The sequence below is a fragment of the Hydra viridissima genome, unplaced genomic scaffold, assembly GCF_058129835.1.
Source record: "Hydra viridissima isolate aposymbiotic clone 2 unplaced genomic scaffold, HvirCarnegie_v1 scaffold_4, whole genome shotgun sequence".
Taxonomy (NCBI): domain Eukaryota; kingdom Metazoa; phylum Cnidaria; class Hydrozoa; order Anthoathecata; family Hydridae; genus Hydra; species Hydra viridissima.
The window spans coordinates 11,892,656-11,910,528 of NW_028324303.1; the positions used below are offsets into that span (position 1 = coordinate 11,892,656).

Genomic DNA, 17,873 nt, shown 5'->3' on the forward strand with positions numbered 1-17,873 from the left:
TTCGTTATTATTCGGAACATTTAACGATGCGGACCTATAGAGACCTTGAATAAATTTTGTCACAAATTATGGTGCTACAAAGGAAGTAAATAAAAGAAAGTAATATACAGCTGTAAATAATTTAAAATGGACCCTCCCCATGAATATATGACTTCTGTTGGTAATCTTACTTTTACCTCTGTTATTTTAATTAAAATAATAATTGTTACGAATTACAAATATAATCTACAATATTATATGAATTACAAATACAACTCTAACGAAATTACGAATAAGCCAATCTGAATTATTTATAATAACTTATAAAAATGTAAAAATTGCTTTTAAAGTTTTATAAAATAGATAGTTTTTAGTTTAGTTTTTAGAAATTAAAGCAAGTTTTATTGAAAAGTAAATTACTCAATTTACTTTTACATTCAAAAATAATTTTTTTTTTTTTTTCTTGTGAAAGTAAATCTTTAAAAATTATTAAAGAAAAAGATTTAAATAACCAAGAATCTTGTTTTTTTTGTTTGTTTGAAATAAATAAAATTTTTTTGTTAATTCTTGACAATATTATTAGAGTGAGATCCCCTTAAAGACAAAACAAGATATTACTGTGACATGGTTTTCATGGTTATTTTTTATTTAAAATAGCAAGCTGAAATATTTAGTAAGTATTTAACATGCATACAAAGAAATACTATTTCTGTATTCATTTTGACTTTCATAGAAAAGAAATTTGGAATTGAACTTTTTTCAGGAGGTTGAATAAACCATTATTAATGTCCAATAAAAGGTTTAAAATCTTAAAACTTGTTAGTTTTGTATGTTCAGTAGATAAAAAACAATGCTTTAAATTAATACATTTATATACTTTCAGAGTATAATTTTCTATCCTTTAGAGTTTAATTTTTTTTAATTTTTAAAAATGTAATTTTTGATTTGATTAATTTCCAACACCCTTATATACACTGAAAAATACATCAATCACAAGACTTTCAAATGATTTATCTAGTATTCCATAGCCATTACCAGAATAGAGATGATGAGGATGGTTCTGGCAAGTGGTCTTGGATTTTGGGCTGCTCATACTTTGGATTTTATAAAATTATCCTCAAAAACATCTTTTTTCTTTACATGTATGGTTGGACCATGCCATTAGAAAAGAATTATGACTGTACATTTATATTCCTGCTTGTATTTGATAAAGTACTGAATTCTTTTGATAATTAGTCTATAATATAATATAATAGTCTATATAATATAATAAAATTCAGTACTTTATAGTTATTATAATTATTATTACAATAATAATAATAATAATAATAATAATAATAATAATAATAATAATAATAATAATTATTATTATTATTATTATTATTATTATTATTATTTTTATTATTATTATTATTATTATTATTATTATTATTATTATTATTATTATTATTATTATTATTATTATTATTATTATTATTCTATATGATATTCTCAAAAGAATTCAGTATTTTATCAAGTACAAGCAGGAACGTACATGTAAGGTCATAGTACTTTTCATATAGTATGATACAACTGTACATGTACAACTATAATACCAGACAGGTTAGTTTAAAAGGACTCTTTGGTTTCTAGATTTTTAATTACTTGTTTTCAAAAAAGTTCAGGAAAAATCATTTAAGCAGACCATTTAGCAAATTGTAACTTTATACCTTTTACATCAAATTTTCAATAAAATTTAAACAACACAATTCTTTAAATAGCCATAACGTTTGATTGCTAAGTGCTTTAAAGGTGAATCTTTCAGGATTTGCTTCACAGAAAGATACAAATTAAATTGAAAAAAATGAAAAAGGTTTAAGGAGTTTTAATATGGCTCTTAGTGATATTGCTTGGATTGATCCAATGATATCAAATGATTTTTATGAAGATTTTGTTTTTGTACCTAAAAAAGAATTCTTTTTTTACAAATAAAAGCAAAAATTCTTTTTAGGTCTTTTTTTACATTTTTATGAATAATGAAATCTCAATATTTTTAGCCTTATTTTTTGTTTTCATTCATAATCTGAAAAAATAAAGAAATGTGCATGGGGATAGGGAGAGGAGATTTATGAATAATTTAGAATACATCATCAATATGTAAATTTATGTCTATATAAATATTCAAAATAAAAACTTTCCATTATTTTTTATACATAATGTACTTAAAAATTAGATAGTTTATAAATATATGTAAATATATAGATATTGTGTATTATAAATCTTTAAGATCTTTGTTAAGTTATCATTGTAATCTCTTAAATTTGGCGAAATTAACCCTATAAACATGTGTCCAATAATCACACAACTGGAAGAAGTTCTGTTTTTTATTTTTTATGTTTTTAGGAAGCTCTCAAAAGATGGATAAAAAAAGAACCAGAGGTAAATTAAAAATTTTTTTGTTAAAATTGTTTTATGTTCCTAGTTATAGGCTATAAAAGTTACACAATTTTGAAATCAAGTACTAAAAATAATGCTTTAATGTTATATGGTTGATATGAGTAAAAAAAACACATCAAGTTTTGCTGGAAAAAACTGATATGTTGATTTTTACAACATTTCCTATATTTATTTAAAATTTGTTTCCAAAACCAATAAGCCAGATTTTTTATCTTTTAATTTAACAAAGCAAAAAAAAAAAATTTTTAAATATCAAGTAAATTCAAAATAAGTATCTCATTCAAAGTTACTATTTCTGTGCAGGTATCAACTTTCAAACCAGGTATACAAACATTTTATTTACTCAAAGATTTTATTGGTAGCCTTACTGTGGTATTTGATTTTTATAAGAGGCAGATGTTTGGTTTATATTATGCATTAATTCTGACTTAAGTTTATTATTATTGTTACACTATTATTTTACTATAAATTATTATACTATTAAGTTCGCCACTCTGTTTATCACCATAGTTTTAAACTCTTTTTCTAAGCTATGCAGTGTCTGCCCACTTATACACCATCTGTACATTCAAATTTAACTAGCAACTTTCTATCATCACCAGAAATGAATCAATTGTTTGAAACCCCACTGCATTTTTCAACTCCAATTGATGATAATATTTTAATATGTTTGTGTCACAATTACAAGATCATAGGTCCAAAACTTCAAGCTGTAGTTGGTAAAGTGTAGCTACCAGCATGGACACTTCAAAATGATAAAAGGTTTGAGGATTAGTCCTTGATAAGGCCCCAAGAAAATTAATTTAAGAAGAGAAGGAAGACACCGCTGCAAAAGTAATTACTGAGCAGACATCTTTTAAATTTAAAGGAACTCAACAAGAAAGGCTGCAAGAATGCTAAAAAAATTATTGATATTAAAGGCATCAAGTTAATCTTTATGGACAGTCATCAAAATAAACATGATGGCTGTCCATAGTAAATTTCCATATGTAATAAGTTTGTAATTGCCCAAAATGAATAGATTTGGTGGATGAAACTGGCGCACTGAATTTACACTGATTTTTTCAAATGGTATATAGTTCTTGTACCCTCTTGATGTTTTTTGGAAAAATTTAATTTATTATCTTCCTCAATAAAATATATTCTTTATCATTTTATTGTTTTTTAAATAGAACTCTTAGTTAAATAAATCAATCTTTAGGACAACGTCCTCAACAGTACCCAGCACAACAGCATGGGTATGGGTCTTCACAGTTATTTGATGATATTAGTGGATATGGTAATGACCCTTCCATGATGCAGCAACAAAGTTTTGGTTTTCAACCTCAAGGCGAGTTTTTTCCTGGACAACAGTTTGTTAATGACCCAATGGCTAATGCTGCATTACATTATGGATCTCAGTTTGTGCCAGTGGGAAAAGAATTTGTGGAGAAAAAAGTTTGTTTTTTTTTTTTTCTTTCTCTTTTTTTTTTGTATTAACTGTTCTAATTATTTTAATCAAATATTGGTAAATCATTAAATTTTATAAAATATAAAGTTATGTTAATTTACAATTTTAAAGTTTTAATATTTTTTATCTTTTTATTAATTTATAATAAAAATATAAAAAATATTAATATTTACAAAGACAAAAAAAAAAAATGTGTTTACTTTAAATATGAAAATGTAATAAACTAGTAGCCATAATAGAATAAGAATTGTAAAAAAAAAAAAAGAATAGAAAAAACTATTTCTGAATTTTTTTAGATTGATCAGTTTATGTCTGTTTCAAAGTTAAAGTATTACTTTGCAGTGGATACTGCATATGTTCTTAAGAAACTATGTTTGCTTGTATTTCCTTTTTCACATCAGGTATCTTTTATTATCTAATGGAATTTTGTATTTTGAAAAATTCTTTATTACTAAATGCTAAGTTGGTATAAATAATAGAAAATAATGTGGGTGTATTTAAGTGCAGGCATTCTTGTAGTTATAAATAGCATTGTGTGATTTTGGTTATGAATTTGATTTAGGACTGGTCTTTAAAATATGACAAATCAGAACCTATAGCCCCTCGATATGAAATCAATGCACCTGATCTCTACATTCCAAGTATGTGTATTTTTATTTCATTTTATTAAAGGAAGATTTTAAGTTTTAACTTATTAATTTGCATAAAAGAATGTGTAATTTATTTCTTCATTTTTCTTTGATGTCTTTTTTTTAAAAAAGCAAACTAATCACAATTATATAAGGTTATGTAACTATATAGTTATACAAATATTTTTTAAGAATAGAAAGTCTGTAAATGTTGAAACCGCTTTTGTTGCTGAAAAAATGTTATGTTCATTTTAAGAACTGAGCATTATAACCTTACAGTATGTTCTGAACATAGTGTGAACATATAAATCATTTTTTCAACATAGTTTTTGGTAGTTATTTAGAATTATTTAGTTATTTGATTAAGCAAACAGAATTTATTGCTTAAGCTATTAAAAGATTTTGTATTTTAGCTATGGCTTTTGTTACTTATGTTTTGGTGAGTGGTTTTATTATGGGAACTCAAAATAGGTTGGTTGAATCTTTAACTTTTTTTTTTGGAATTTTTAAGTTGTATATTTTTATGTTAGCTACTTGTGTAGTTTATAAATCTCTATGGTGGATTCCATAGTTACCAATGTAATGTTAGAAAATTTTATACCTGATTTTTAATGCTTAAACTATCTGATTAATAAGTAAAAAATTAAAACTATTTGGTGTATAGCCTTTTTAGTAATTTTAACAATACTCTTAAGAATTCATGATGCAATTGCAACTAAAGAAAACACGAAAAAAAAGTAATAATGCAGTTTTGTGTTGAATACTCAAAAGTTACATTTTATAAATTGAGAAAAGTTTAACTTTTATAAATGTAAGAATCGAATTCTTATTTGGTGCTGACAAACACAAATGTTTGTTAGTAGTAAAATTGAATTTTCCAAAACAAAAATTCCTATTATTTGTGCACTTTTGATGCAAAAATCACTTTAGTAATGTAGAAAGTACCTCATCTTGCTCAATTTAACTTATGTTTTAAATAAATCGCAACTATTTAAAGTATTAAATCATAAAATTTGACACAGTGAAATTGGTGCAATGTCCAAGTTTGAAATTTAGATTAACCACTTTTGGACCTACAGGGTATGTAATTTAAAAATCTGAAGGTAAAAACAACCAGAAAGATATTTGAAAAATTACATTTATTTCAAAGTTCCCATGGAGTACACTAATATTCTTATATAGCTCAATTTATCTTTTAAAAAGTTTAATTTCCAGCAAGTAACAAGAGTAAAGGCTTAAAAAATTTGTTTTTTCATTTTTTTTTTTTTTTTAAATCAGTCAATTTTAGGCTTGTTCTTACTGCAAAGAAAATCTTCACAAACACATAGTCAAAAATAATAGTATAATAGTCAATATTATAGAATTATGTTGATGTTGTACTTTAGATTTACACCAGAACAACTTGGAATAACAGCAAGTTCTGCATTAATATGGCTTTTTGTTGAACTAGTAATGATTATTGCAAGCATGTATGTGATTGGCATTCTATCAAATGTAAAATACTTAGATCTGCTTGCACTTTGTGGCTACAAATATGTTGGGTATGCTTTATCATTTTCATCTACCAAACCACGTTTACATATTAAAAAAGAAAGCAATTAAATTTGTGTTGAGAGGTGGCTTGGTATATAAATTCAACAGCAGAAAAATTTGGTTAAAGAAATTCTGTGTTTAACAAAATGATGAATAAATGTAATATGATATAGGTTTCATAAAAATGAGCTGATATTATTGCTGATGAATATCACACCATTTTTATGAGCACGTGAAATTCAAAGGTGAAAAGTAAGTGCAAGTAAAGCAACAAATCAAAAAAAAGGTTGCAGCTGAAAAATTGATGAAGTGCAAGATAAAAATGGGTCGAAAGTTTCAAAAAAATTTAGTTGAATGAAAAATGCTATTACAATTTTTTTTTAGAATGATATTATCATGCCTTTCTGGCTTGTTGTTCACTTCCGTTGGTTATTATGCAATGCTTGCATGGATGAGTTTTGCCATAGCTTTCTATTTGGTAAGAGCAACGGATTAAATATCTGATTTTTCCTTAATTTTGAATATTATTCTAGAAAACGTTGTGACAACTGTTTTTACCTTGGAACTTTTAGAAAAAAGTTCAAAACAGCTCAAACAAAACTGCGAAGAGACCTCAGAGTAATTCAATAGTAATCTTTCATTTGATCAGCTTCGTCATAACATGAGTTTTTTACGCTCCAAAATTCTTCTAAATCTACAGTTTTTTTAGGCCTACCTTCCCACAATGCTTTGCAGGCTTTGCATAGTGCCATTTGTAGTTCAACCTTGTAAAACCTTCTCCATTGAAAATATGTGTTGTAAGATTCGTCATTTTTGTCGAGATGATTTAAATAAGAAACCAACTCAGTGATATTTTTATAGTCACGTATGTTTATAAAACTTTTCGAAATGGCTATTTTAGGGTTGCTGTAATTAGCGCCACCTGCTACTATCGGCAAAATTCCTTCTAATAAACCATTTTGGTAGTATTTTTCAGTTACATAATCAATGCAAAAGGAGTTTTCAATTGCTAACACAAACTTATATTGTTTCTTTAACTCCTCACAGCTTTTAGTGTTAATTTGGCAATCTTTAACTTCTGTTTGAACCAATTTTGCACATGCTCCATAAACATCCACTGAAATGTATTTTTTTAAATTGCGGACAAAATTTAGTCTTGTATCATCACAATGGCTAGTTATGTAAAGTATTTTTTTATCTTTACTTTGTGCAAAGTTTTCTGTCGTTATGATTGGATCGTTTTCATGGAGTTGTCGTATTCCATAGTAGGGTAAAAAGATTTCAGAGTCTGTCCGGTATGTTGCAGTCCAGTTAAACATTCCGTTATATGAACTCAAGTTTAAATATGTAAACATAGGGCTTTCGTTCATCACCCAAATCCAGATCTGGTCTGGGTCTTCTCTAATTTTTCTTAACACTTGTGCATGTGGCAAATCCCGTGCATGAAATAAAACAGCGTCACTTGCTTTGATATCCTGTTTGTTGTAAGTGAGTTCACAACGATTTTCTTGACAAGGCGATTGATCAAGTTCTGTAAAGTTATAATCAAAAGGTACGTGTGGCCATGGTACTTTTCCGAATAAAGGTGTGTAGATTAAAATGCGTTTTTTAGCTTTTTTTAAAATGCGGTCTTTGTTCATCTGGTTTTCATCTTCTTCCTTTTGTTTAGCATAAGTTTTTTTCTTAGTCGAACGTTTGGTGTAATCGGTATCAATTATCTTTTTCGATTCGCTTAAAAGAGGATTTAACTGATTGAAACATCTCTTCTCGCTCCTTTGTATTAATAAATTTTCGTCGTTTTTCATAAATAAAATATATTTAAATAATAAAAGTAATAAAAATAAAAACACAGCTCTTTCAAATACTCGCTGATAAAACATTTTGTAAAAATGAAATTTATGCTCTCCTTCGCTTTTTTTTGTTACTTGTGTTGTTATGACAACCATTTTGTCGTTTATAAGAATGTTTCCTATACTTAGTGCGTAAAGTGTTCATCGTCGTAAATATTTCTATTTATTTTTTTATAGGCACGCACGCTGCGTTTAATCATCAGCCCCAACGATCAATCTGATAATCTCACTCGTTCTTCTGGTACGAAAAGACGCCTCTATGTGCTGCTGTTTATCTCGCTTATTCAACCATTTTTTATGTATTTTCTTACGCGACATCTTAACAATTACGACACTGTCCCAAAAAACATACCAGTATAGAAATCTATTTTTGAATAGATTTTTTACGTAAAAATGTGAATCGTTAAGTTTTAAAATTTGGTGTCCTGGAAAAGCTCTACCAAAAGCGTCCGTTTGTAATTGTTAAAAGTGCTCGGCTTCGTTTGTAAGGGGATAACTTTTAAAAAAGAATATTTTATAGATAAAGATTTTCCTAATAACGAGTGTATATTTATGTTACAGTCCTTCGTTCAGATTTTTTTTTTCAGGATAATTCAATTTAGAAGTTTAGTAGCATGTGACGGTTTTCGAGTTCATAATACGTATCGATCTAATTCTTTCATAGCCCGATAAAATAGAAACTGGGGAATTTTATATTTTTCGAAGCATTATTTGTATCGCTTCATTTGTGTTTGAAGAAAACATCTCAGAAATTTGTGCACTTAAGTCGATTCCGTTTCTTTTGAAGTTGAAGACAATTTTTGACAAGTCAATCTGTTGAAAAGATAAACAAATTTTTTAACATTTTTTTTTTGCAAACTTCGTATTATCAAAAATGTTTTATGCACGAAACGTGCGTCATGTCTATGTACCCACTCGTAAATATACAAATAAATACACGTATATACACATTACCTCACTGCGTCCTATTAAAATGTCCATTACTCTTCTTTCTTGTCGATTTAAAACTGCAACTGATAGTTCTTTGCAAAAGTAAGCCGCTTCATCTTCGCATATCGATACTAAAAAAAATGTAACAAAAAGTCAAATTCACCAAAGTCAACTTCTCTTTGTAAATTCGTGTGACTATCGGATCGGTTTTGTTGAGTACTATTTATCAGAACGTTTTATTTAAGAAATCGCTTGTTATACCTATTTTTTTCAACGCCAACCTTGTGTCGTCATGAAACTCGATATCTATGCTCTCAGTTATTGGAATGCCATATTTTAAGCAGTAATTGCGACATAAAGTATCTAACGTAACTGTACTATACGGTTGCGTCGTCAACAAGCTGGAAATGTATTCCGTACTTTGGTTCATAAAACTATTTTCGATTTGAACAGTTGTCTCGTCGTCTTCAGGACTCTCTCTAATCTCCTCGCGCTTTAAGCGAGACAACGGTATCATTATGTTTTTCATGCTTACTGCCACATGATTATTAAGTGTACCATAAAGATCATCGGCAAATGTCGTCTCATATACTGTAAAAATTAAAGTTTTTTTTTCTTTTAGTTATCGATTTACAAAAAATAAACGAAAATGAATATTTAAAAAGAGTTTGATAGATTTTTATTTCTTTTAATAATCACAACGAAAGAAAATGAAAAACAAGTTTATGAAAATGCAAAACCTTTGAAATAAACCTCTTTAGCTTTTTCAACTAATGAAGTTTTCCAAGCGGTAAGTACTTCAGTAGATAGAAGGTAGTTTGATGTTACGACGCAGGTCCGTAATAGTGAAGAAAGAAACTCTTCAATTGTACTTAACAAATGTGCAATTAAATATTGAAATGTACTTGATGTCTTTTGAAGAATTAGTTTTACCAGATCCTAAAAAAACGGATATAGTTTACATTTCAGTTACTGGTTGTCTTCGTTTTCGAGATAATATCAGCTTAAGCAATACCCTCTGCGTCTGTAACACATACATCTGGGTGTCTGCAGATTTAAGTTGGCCACTGCACCATATAAAGGTAAACTTACCTGTGCATATTCGTTATAAAATTTTTCTCGAAGAAGCTGTCTGTATGAGTAACTTCTTGGAACAATTAAGTTTATGAGTTGATTTTCATTGATGTTAAAATGCTGCAATACATCATTTAGAGCAATGACATCTAAAGTCGCTTGTTCGTCTGTTTCAACAACGTTATCATAAATATAGGGTTCCCTCAAATCTTCTGGGTTCACTAATGACGCGATATTATTACTATCATTATTAGCAGGGTAGCTTTCATCATTATAGTAAACAGTAGGTTGGGGTAGTTCTAACAAGGAGTAGGTGGGTTGTGTTGCTGTTGCAATCGAATCAGTTAAGCATGTAGTCATTTCGTTATCTTCCGTTGTTGGAATGGATTTCTTCGGAGTAACTTCATTTAAAATATTAGTTTTTAGGTCAATTGATGTCGTTTGTAAATTTTCTAAAATGCTAAATGACGTTCTTCTCTCCTTTTCATTGTTTTCGTCTACACATTTATCACCTCTAGTTTCAACATTTGAGCTTTTAGCATCGTTATCTTTACAAGAACAATTATCTATCGGCGGTAAGTTCTCTGAAGTCTCCTTAAATACTTGTGGGTTAGCTACATTCGTGTCAACTTTATTTGGCCCATCGTTCACTAAGTTATCATTGACCAATGGCTAAGTTGAGGAGAAACAAAAAGTTAGAAAATAAAGAGTAAAACCTGTGTAACTATACATGCAGTTAATAAAAAGTATAACTGTTTGATCGTGATTGGTTTTTCGATCTAAAAAAATTTATTTTAGTTGCTAGTTTAGAAAAGTAGTTTAATAACTTTTTCGTTAATATTTAGAAATTTAAAAAACAAAAAAACAAAACACCCGAATTTGGTTTATTTTCTCCTGCAGTCACAAAAAATTTAGCTGTGTTATGAGAATGAAAACACTAACCTTAGAGTTTGCCTGAATGACAGGATTTCTTGAAGGTGCGCACCCCATTAATGTAAAAAATATCAAAAGTTTAAAATTTTTCCATAAATCGTGAAACAAAACTTAATATATTTTAAAAAGCAATACTGAATGATTTGCCATAGAAACTATGCAAATATTATAAAGTAAATAGATTTCCAAACTTTACAGTGTTCTCAATTAGTCCGTATTGATTTAAGTATTGAGTGCTTAATTTTAGAATAATATTTATCTTATCATCAGTTTTTTAAAAGTTACGTCGTAGATTAAAAAAGCATGTTAAGTATTTATTTATTTTTATTTGAATTAAGAGAAGGTAATATTGTTTCGATTTCCTATAGTTGATTTGTCTTGGACTTGCATGATTTGAACGGTGTTTGTTGAAGCTGCGCCAGGCTGCCAACCGCTAACAAATATTACAATTGAACCTGTTTTAATAAATCCCATATCTCTTCCTTGGGCTATTCCGAATTCAAGCCGGTCATTCATATCTTGGTGCCAAGTTTTACTACGTGGTGCTGAGTAAGATAGAGGAAACAAACCCCTATACAAGTGGCAAAGACGGGCAACCTGTTCACTTCTAGCGATAACAATAATTGGACATTGAGGTCTAAATTTTGATAGCGTCCATGCAGTTCTGTAAGAGAATTGAGAAAACTTATACTAACAAGAAAAACGTAAGCAGCTTTTCTATCAAAACTATGCTTAACATATTTAATATAATTTTTTGGCTTATTGCAGTACATTTTTAAATCTGGACTTTGCAAAGGATCCTCTATGCGGTTTCTCTTTTTTCCTAGAATATCACTTAAACACCTTAGATTTCCTTTTAAAACTGTTTTTTTGATAATTTTATTCAAACTTCATACCAACCTGCCGGATGTTGTGAGCACAATAATAGCGCATGCAAGAGTCTTTAGCGATGCAGCGACTGCTGCAATGCAAGTTGTTTCAGTAGCATCTGTAACGTTGTTTTTGTTTAATTTCTCAAAAAAGGACTCTCTGAAAAATTGGACAGTTGCGGCTTGTCGGCAAATCTAAACAACATATGTTAAAATTGATATAAAAAAAAAACAACTTAATTTTGTTGGCTAAATAATAATACTAAATAATCATGGTTTAATCCGTGAAAATAGATTAATGTGCATATAATAGTTACCCTACTTTGTGCATTGTGGCTACAGCCTCAATTGGGTAAGCACCGCTTGCAGTTTCACCAGATAACATAACGCAATCAGCACCGTCGACAACGGCATTTCCAACATCGGTAATCTCAGCACGTGTTGGACGAGGATTTTTTATCATTGATTCCAACATCTGAACATAATACGTTGGTCTTCTTAATAAAGATATTTACAAGCTATTTTTTAAAAAATAAATAATCCGCTAACCTGTGTTGCACAAATGACTGGTTTTCCTGCTTTGTTACAACGAGTGATTAATATTTTTTGCGCCAAGAATACTTTTTCCGCAGGCATCTCCATACCCATATCCCCACGAGCCACCATGATACCATCTGCTACAGCTATAATTTCATCAGTATTAACAACGCCTTCATGATTTTCAATCTTTGCAATTACTTTAATAGATTTCCCCTCTTCACCAAGTGCATTTCGTACTTCTGCAACATCAGAAGCTTTGCGAATAAATGAAGCAAATACCATATCAACCTTAAAAAAAAAAAGATGGACGTTAGATTATAAGCAAGACAAAAATAATTGTCTGTTAATGAGTTTAAAAACATTTTAAGCTCGTTAACAGACAGTTTGTTTCTTTTTATTAATGGAAGAATCTGATAAAATGACCAAAAATCTACCTTGTTTTTTACTCCAAATAGTAAATCTTGCTTATCTTTTTCTGAAACCGCTGGTAAAGTGATTATTGCTCCTGGCAAGTTGCAATTTTTGCGGCTACCAATTGTTGCATCGTTTAGCACTATTGCCAAAAGATTTTTATTGTCAATGATTTCTTTTACCTCCAGCAAAAAATTACCATCTGCGATTACGATTTTGCTGCCTGGCTTTACTGAAGTAATAAGATCAGGATAGTCTAAAAACTGCAGAGTTTCAGAGCATTGATCTTTAAATTTTGGATCACAAGAGACTCTTAAATCTTGACCTTTGATGTACGTAACATCGCAGCCCTGCATAAGAAAACGCGTCATAATGGATTGTCATAAGAAATCAAAAAAAGTGCAATGTTAAATAACTTTTATGGAAAGTAATTACTTGCTACAGGAAATATAACTTACGTTTTTTGTATCTCCAGTTCGAATTTCAGCTCCTTTCGTGTCCAATGCCAAACCAACAACATGAGGTAATATTGTTTTTGCTGCTGCACGCACATTGTCAACAGTTTTTTGGTGGTACTAAATAAAGTATTTATTTTAATTCGTAAGTAAAAGTGTAAATTTTTTGATATTCACAATTCAACCCCTCCATCTCTCAATTCTGCAAACAGATTGAACAAGAACTTATATTTAAAAAACTGTGTACAGTTCATAATTTTGCATAATGAAAAATCCTTTAGTTTCTTACCTCATAAGATCCATGTGAAAAGTTCATTCGGGCAATATTTAATCCATTAGCAATAAGCTCTTTTAATACATTTATATCTTGGCTCGACGGGCCTAAAAAATCGTTATGAAAGATTCACTGAGAGAATAAAATCGTATTTATAAAGAAAGGGAAAAAGGAAGCCTTGCCTATTGTACAAATAATCCCAGTGCCACGAATTACTGTCGGAGGTTGGTCGATGTTTAAAAGACTCAAATATTCTCCTCTTGTCCTGGCAAATGGATAAGGTACAGTTGTTGCTTCTCCCTTGTACTCTAAACGTGCTTTTGAACCGGACATTATGATAGTCTCTTAAAATAACAACTAAAAAATATCATCATTATCGTCATCATCATCATCATCATTTTTTTTTTTTTTTGTAAATTTCTTTAATCCTGGTGATATTCTACAACAAAGATATCAGAATCTATATCCAATAACAGAAAAAGTTTCTTTGAACATTCGTTAAAACCACCTTGATCAATACGTGCACCAAAGAAATGATCTGAATTTTGTTTTTATATTCAATACATCTTACTTTCCCATCTAACTAGCTATAAACGCAAATGTTCCTAACTAGTCTAAATAACATGTAAACGCCTTTGATATTTTATGGAATCATTTGGGACTTTTTTTTTTTTAAAAAAAAAAAAGCAAGAATGCTGTACATTTAAACAATTAACCACAACAAAAAACTTACCCACTATCAAAGTTTTTTTACATAATGATTTTATTCAAATTAGTAACCAGTAACTCTACATTAAGAACTAATCATCAAATTTTTTCAAAAAAAAAAAAAAAGCATCTATTCGCATAAAGAAATTTAGTAAGTTCAGGCCTGATGTGAATTATTTTAAATGTTGTTAATAAGCAGTTAATGCTTTGTAAGTTCCTCTCTCTATGTAGAGGCTTCTTTTAAAGTTTAAAATCTCTTAGTAATACAATGTGCCATTGCAAGTAAATGTAAATTTTGACAATAAAGTAGTAAACAGTTTTTATTGAAATTCACATAATTATGAAAGGAAGATGCAAAAATGTTCAGAAGCTTCCTGTGGATATCGCAGAAGTTTATAAAACTAAAAATGCTTACAAATTATTCAAAATTAAAAAAGCACAAAATTTTAGTGAAGTATTTCACTCTGAATTTTGTACGGTACAGGTTGTATGTGGTATCGTGGTACCATTTTCCAAATTGGTTGTAAGTATTTCAGTCGTACAACTCTTGTTAAAAGATTATTTTCTTTTTCAGCTAAATTCATGATGTCTTTTAACTTCTAGGCAAACAGAGTAAATTGTTTCGCTTTTAATGTTTACCAAATTAGATTCTGAACTATTATTCAGGCTTTCATTAGTTACAGATAAATTTAACTTAAGCTTCTTGATCGTTTCCATTTTCTTAAGTACTTTCCTACCCTCATTCAAGGTTTGTTTTGTTTTGTTTTGTTTTTTTGATAACAATCGATGTACAAATTCTCTTTAGTCTGAAAATTAGTATTAACCATAACTAAACCAAAACAGATCGGAGTTACACTGGTAAAGAAAAGATAGATCGCAGTTCCAACTTAATGAAAATGTAACGCGTATTTTTGTAACTACAATAGAATCTCGATATAACGTAACCCAGATTTCACGAATATCTTGACGTAACAATTTCAATTCGATTTTCCCACTTATTTTTCTAACTTTCTTATTTTTTCTCTAACTTTCAGAACGAAACAACCTTCAATATAACAAGCCCTTTTTCTTCAGGGTTTTTTTTTTTTTTTACGAAGCACTAAAAGTTGGACATTTGAATATTTATTTAATATAAATTTCTCAGTTAACATATAATCAAGATTCTTATAAAATAAAATGCTTTTTATCATAAAAGTATTTACGTTGCTATTCTTAAAAAACAAGTTAATATTCATAGCAAACTAAATTCTTATCTGCTTAAGATCTTACATTACCTTTTCAAACTTGATTTCATTGAATATTTTATTTTATATTTATCTTAGAAAGATAAATGCCAACTTTTAGACAATAACTCACCAACGGAACAATATCACTAATTTAAAAAGTAGTAGCTCGTTGATTTCTTTACTACTTCAGTTTAGTGATTTATGTATAAAAATTTTTATATTTTGATTTTGAGTAAAAAATTGAGGAGCATCTTGCGGTTAAAAATCACAGTTAAAAGTAACTTTTGTGGAGTTCTGACTTGTAGCGTTAAGTTCTTTAATATCTGTCACTGTAAATAAGGAGTTCTATTGATTGTGGGTCATTTTTATCGCGACCAAAACTTTATTGTATTCAACGAGTAAACTTCGTTCACTTGCATCTGCACGATCAACTGTAGAAACTAATTCTAGTGAAACAATAATCTGGTGGATTTTATGTTTAGCTTTACTAAAATGGTTTATTCTTCTTGTTGGCGCCACACTCAGAAACTTAAACTAGGAACTGAAAAATTTAACCTATTTGCGCCCCTTAGAACATGCAAAGTTGTTCTCTTTTTACGGTACTCTCTATTTCTTGCATAGCAAATTGTTAAAACCTGCCATAAATTCTTTGCCAGCTAAAATGCTGGCTTTCTAAGAATAACTTGACTTCAGAAGTTTTGATCACAGACATTACAAAAGCAGGGGAGGTTTTATTGTCGATTTACTTCCTTTATAAAGCTTCTTTAGATGCTTGAACAAAATCTTTTTTGTTCTTTGGTCCTTTTTAAATTCTTTTTACTCTATCAAACACACCCTAAATCATTCCAATTAAATTTCTTTCAACAGCCGTCGGAATTTGGGTAGAATTCCATAATAAAACATTTTCTCCGACGGCATACCTGACGCTATAACTCACATTCTGTATCGCTCATCCATGTCTATAAAACTGCAATTAAAACAAAAAAGAAATATATATTCACTGCCATATCAGACAGTTTGGCCAAATCTCTTTTAAGTAATAAATATAAATTATGAAAATGATCGGTGCTTTTTAATTGATAGAAACAATTTTCGTTCCAAATGTTCCAGCAAATACGCTAATAAATGTTCTGTCCATACCTGGTCATTAATGAAAGTACAACTAAACTTAATAAGCACTTATTTTAGTTTTTGGAAATATGGCGCTACATATGCTATTTTTAAGAATAGGGTTTTTTCCATTCGTAGGAAAATTTGATGTCTGTTATTACAAAAAAAATTACACTTTGAATTTTTTAATACCTAGTTCCAAGCAAATAACTAAATGTATACGAAAAAATGAGGCTAATTACCCCGCTTTACCCTAGTAATAAACAGTAAATTAATACAGCTAATTTAGGAGGAATTGGCGTCGTAAAAATATGTTAAAAATTCAATTTTTAAAAGATTTAAAAAAATTTTTTAGGTTTATTATTATAAGATTGAGAAAACTTTCTTGGGGTGCCTGATCAAAATTTCAAAAATGTATTTTTTTACAATTCTTTAAGGATCACCTTTGAAATCAAATCAGCTTTTTAAGCTGTAAATTGGTCAAATACTTCGATTATAAACGGAAATCTATCATTTGATTGAAGTATTTTGAAAGTAAATTTCATCTTATTCTATCCATTTATTTGTTATCTTTTTTGTTCCTATTGTTATGATAAATTTAAACTAAAAGATCATTATTCATATACATTTTTTTGTAATTTAAATAACTTTAAAAGAATAAATACCTAAATGCCGTATCATTAAGCATCGAGGTTGGATTTCTCCGTTAAAAAGGAATAATAAAGGTTTTTCTTAAGAGTACTAAACAAGTTTATGCATGAAAAGAAATTTGTAGCAGAAAACATTTGCAGCTTTAAATGAATAAAGTCCTACTTTGATAAACTTCACAAAGTTAAATTTTTTTAAAAGAATGAACGAATGATGTTTAAATTCGTAGTTGGTTCTTCATTATTTTTTTTTAGCGTAAAAACCAAATGTTCTGTGTAACCAGCTAACTTTTTTACGAATTGTTGAAAACGTTTTTGCGTGTAACTTTAAAGAATAGAGAAAACAAATTTTAGGTTTTATAGTCAAAACTCAAAGTAAACTTAAGTAAAACCTGATTATAAACTTATTTTAAACCTGCTTACAAACCTGCTAATAAACTTGCGTAAAAAACTGGTGACTTTAAAAACTTTAAAACAAAGCTACTTACTATGTGTCAACTTGATTAATAGCAATTAAGTATAATTCAAAAAATTTTTCGCTGATAAAACTTGTGAACAAGTGAAACGGAACTCAAAGATTAACATTAACATTACCTGGGCATGTATACTTCGTTGCTCATAACCATCAATCGTCATCGTAATACCGATATACCATTATTTTACATTTACATATAGTACTTAACCAAACTGAAAGAACACTTGGGAAAATGTCATCAAATTTAACTTAGGCGGCATATTTGTGTCAATAGTCATAGTTTGTAATCTTTTTGGTACACCAAATAAGATTCTCAACACCCTGATCAGAACAAAATAACTGAG

The 17,873-nt window shown here is 28.9% G+C and overlaps 4 protein-coding genes across 7 annotated transcripts; 1 reads left to right on the top strand and 3 right to left on the bottom strand.

Moving 5' to 3' along the window:
* The first annotated feature begins 4 nt into the window (after nt 1–4).
* LOC145182543 (protein YIF1B-B-like) lies at nt 5–8,416 on the top strand. Of its 2 annotated transcripts, none has more exons than XM_090084067.1 (9): nt 5–160; nt 2,362–2,397; nt 3,617–3,852; nt 4,162–4,266; nt 4,428–4,506; nt 4,908–4,965; nt 5,880–6,035; nt 6,412–6,505; nt 8,055–8,416. In XM_090084067.1, exons 1-9 carry the CDS (start codon nt 127–129, stop codon nt 8,235–8,237), a joined length of 981 nt encoding a protein of 326 aa, XP_089940193.1. In that variant the 5' UTR covers nt 5–126; the 3' UTR covers nt 8,238–8,416. The 2 variants fall into 2 exon arrangements, with proteins under 2 accessions (XP_089940193.1, XP_089940194.1); XM_090084068.1 differs by lacking the exon at nt 5–160 and adding an exon at nt 557–652.
* On the bottom strand, nt 6,530–8,060 carry LOC145182540 (core alpha-(1,3)-fucosyltransferase-like). The gene has a single exon (XM_080057705.2). The coding sequence runs from the start codon at nt 7,971–7,973 to the stop codon at nt 6,651–6,653; it is 1,323 nt and encodes a 440-aa protein (XP_079913831.2). The 5' UTR covers nt 7,974–8,060; the 3' UTR covers nt 6,530–6,650.
* LOC145182539 (annexin A5-like) lies at nt 8,390–11,121 on the bottom strand. Its single transcript, XM_080057703.2, has 6 exons — nt 10,824–11,121; nt 9,900–10,553; nt 9,548–9,746; nt 9,069–9,398; nt 8,832–8,938; nt 8,390–8,690 (listed from the first exon to the last, which is right to left on the bottom strand). The coding sequence occupies exons 1-6, from the start codon at nt 10,869–10,871 to the stop codon at nt 8,568–8,570; spliced, it is 1,461 nt and encodes a 486-aa protein (XP_079913829.2). The 5' UTR covers nt 10,872–11,121; the 3' UTR covers nt 8,390–8,567.
* Nucleotides 11,121–17,755, bottom strand: LOC145182538 (pyruvate kinase PKM-like). Of its 3 annotated transcripts, none has more exons than XM_090084065.1 (9): nt 17,649–17,755; nt 13,546–13,707; nt 13,379–13,470; nt 13,093–13,209; nt 12,658–12,984; nt 12,233–12,511; nt 12,006–12,158; nt 11,715–11,878; nt 11,121–11,478 (listed from the first exon to the last, which is right to left on the bottom strand). In XM_090084065.1, exons 2-9 carry the CDS (start codon nt 13,694–13,696, stop codon nt 11,148–11,150), a joined length of 1,614 nt encoding a protein of 537 aa, XP_089940191.1. In that variant the 5' UTR covers nt 13,697–13,707; nt 17,649–17,755; the 3' UTR covers nt 11,121–11,147. The 3 variants fall into 3 exon arrangements, with proteins under 3 accessions (XP_089940191.1, XP_089940189.1, XP_089940190.1); XM_090084063.1 differs by lacking the exon at nt 17,649–17,755 and adding an exon at nt 14,097–14,309; XM_090084064.1 differs by lacking the exon at nt 17,649–17,755 and adding an exon at nt 14,097–14,254 and having other exon boundaries at nt 13,546–13,720.
* Nucleotides 17,756–17,873: the final 118 nt, after the last annotated feature.

Coding starts and splice junctions, on each gene's coding strand:
- LOC145182543 (XM_090084067.1), top strand. CDS start 127: ATGGACCCTCCCCATGAATATATGACTTCTGTTG. Junction 2,398..3,616: donor GGATAAAAAAAGAACCAGAG/GTAAATTAAAAA, acceptor ATCAATCTTTAG/GACAACGTCCTCAACAGTAC. Junction 4,267..4,427: donor TATTTCCTTTTTCACATCAG/GTATCTTTTATT, acceptor AATTTGATTTAG/GACTGGTCTTTAAAATATGA.
- LOC145182538 (XM_090084065.1), bottom strand. CDS start 13,696: ATGTCCGGTTCAAAAGCACGTTTAGAGTACAAGGGAGAAGCAACAACT. Junction 12,512..12,657: donor TATTTGGAGTAAAAAACAAG/GTAGATTTTTGG, acceptor TTTTTTTTTAAG/GTTGATATGGTATTTGCTTC. Junction 12,159..12,232: donor CAGTCATTTGTGCAACACAG/GTTAGCGGATTA, acceptor TATTATGTTCAG/ATGTTGGAATCAATGATAAA.
- LOC145182539 (XM_080057703.2), bottom strand. CDS start 10,871: ATGGGGTGCGCACCTTCAAGAAATCCTGTCATTCAGGCAAACTCTAAG. Junction 10,554..10,823: donor TCATTCAGGCAAACTCTAAG/GTTAGTGTTTTC, acceptor TCCTCAACTTAG/CCATTGGTCAATGATAACTT. Junction 9,747..9,899: donor TTTATAACGAATATGCACAG/GTAAGTTTACCT, acceptor CCGTTTTTTTAG/GATCTGGTAAAACTAATTCT.
- LOC145182540 (XM_080057705.2), bottom strand. CDS start 7,973: ATGGTTGTCATAACAACACAAGTAACAAAAAAAAGCGAAGGAGAGCAT.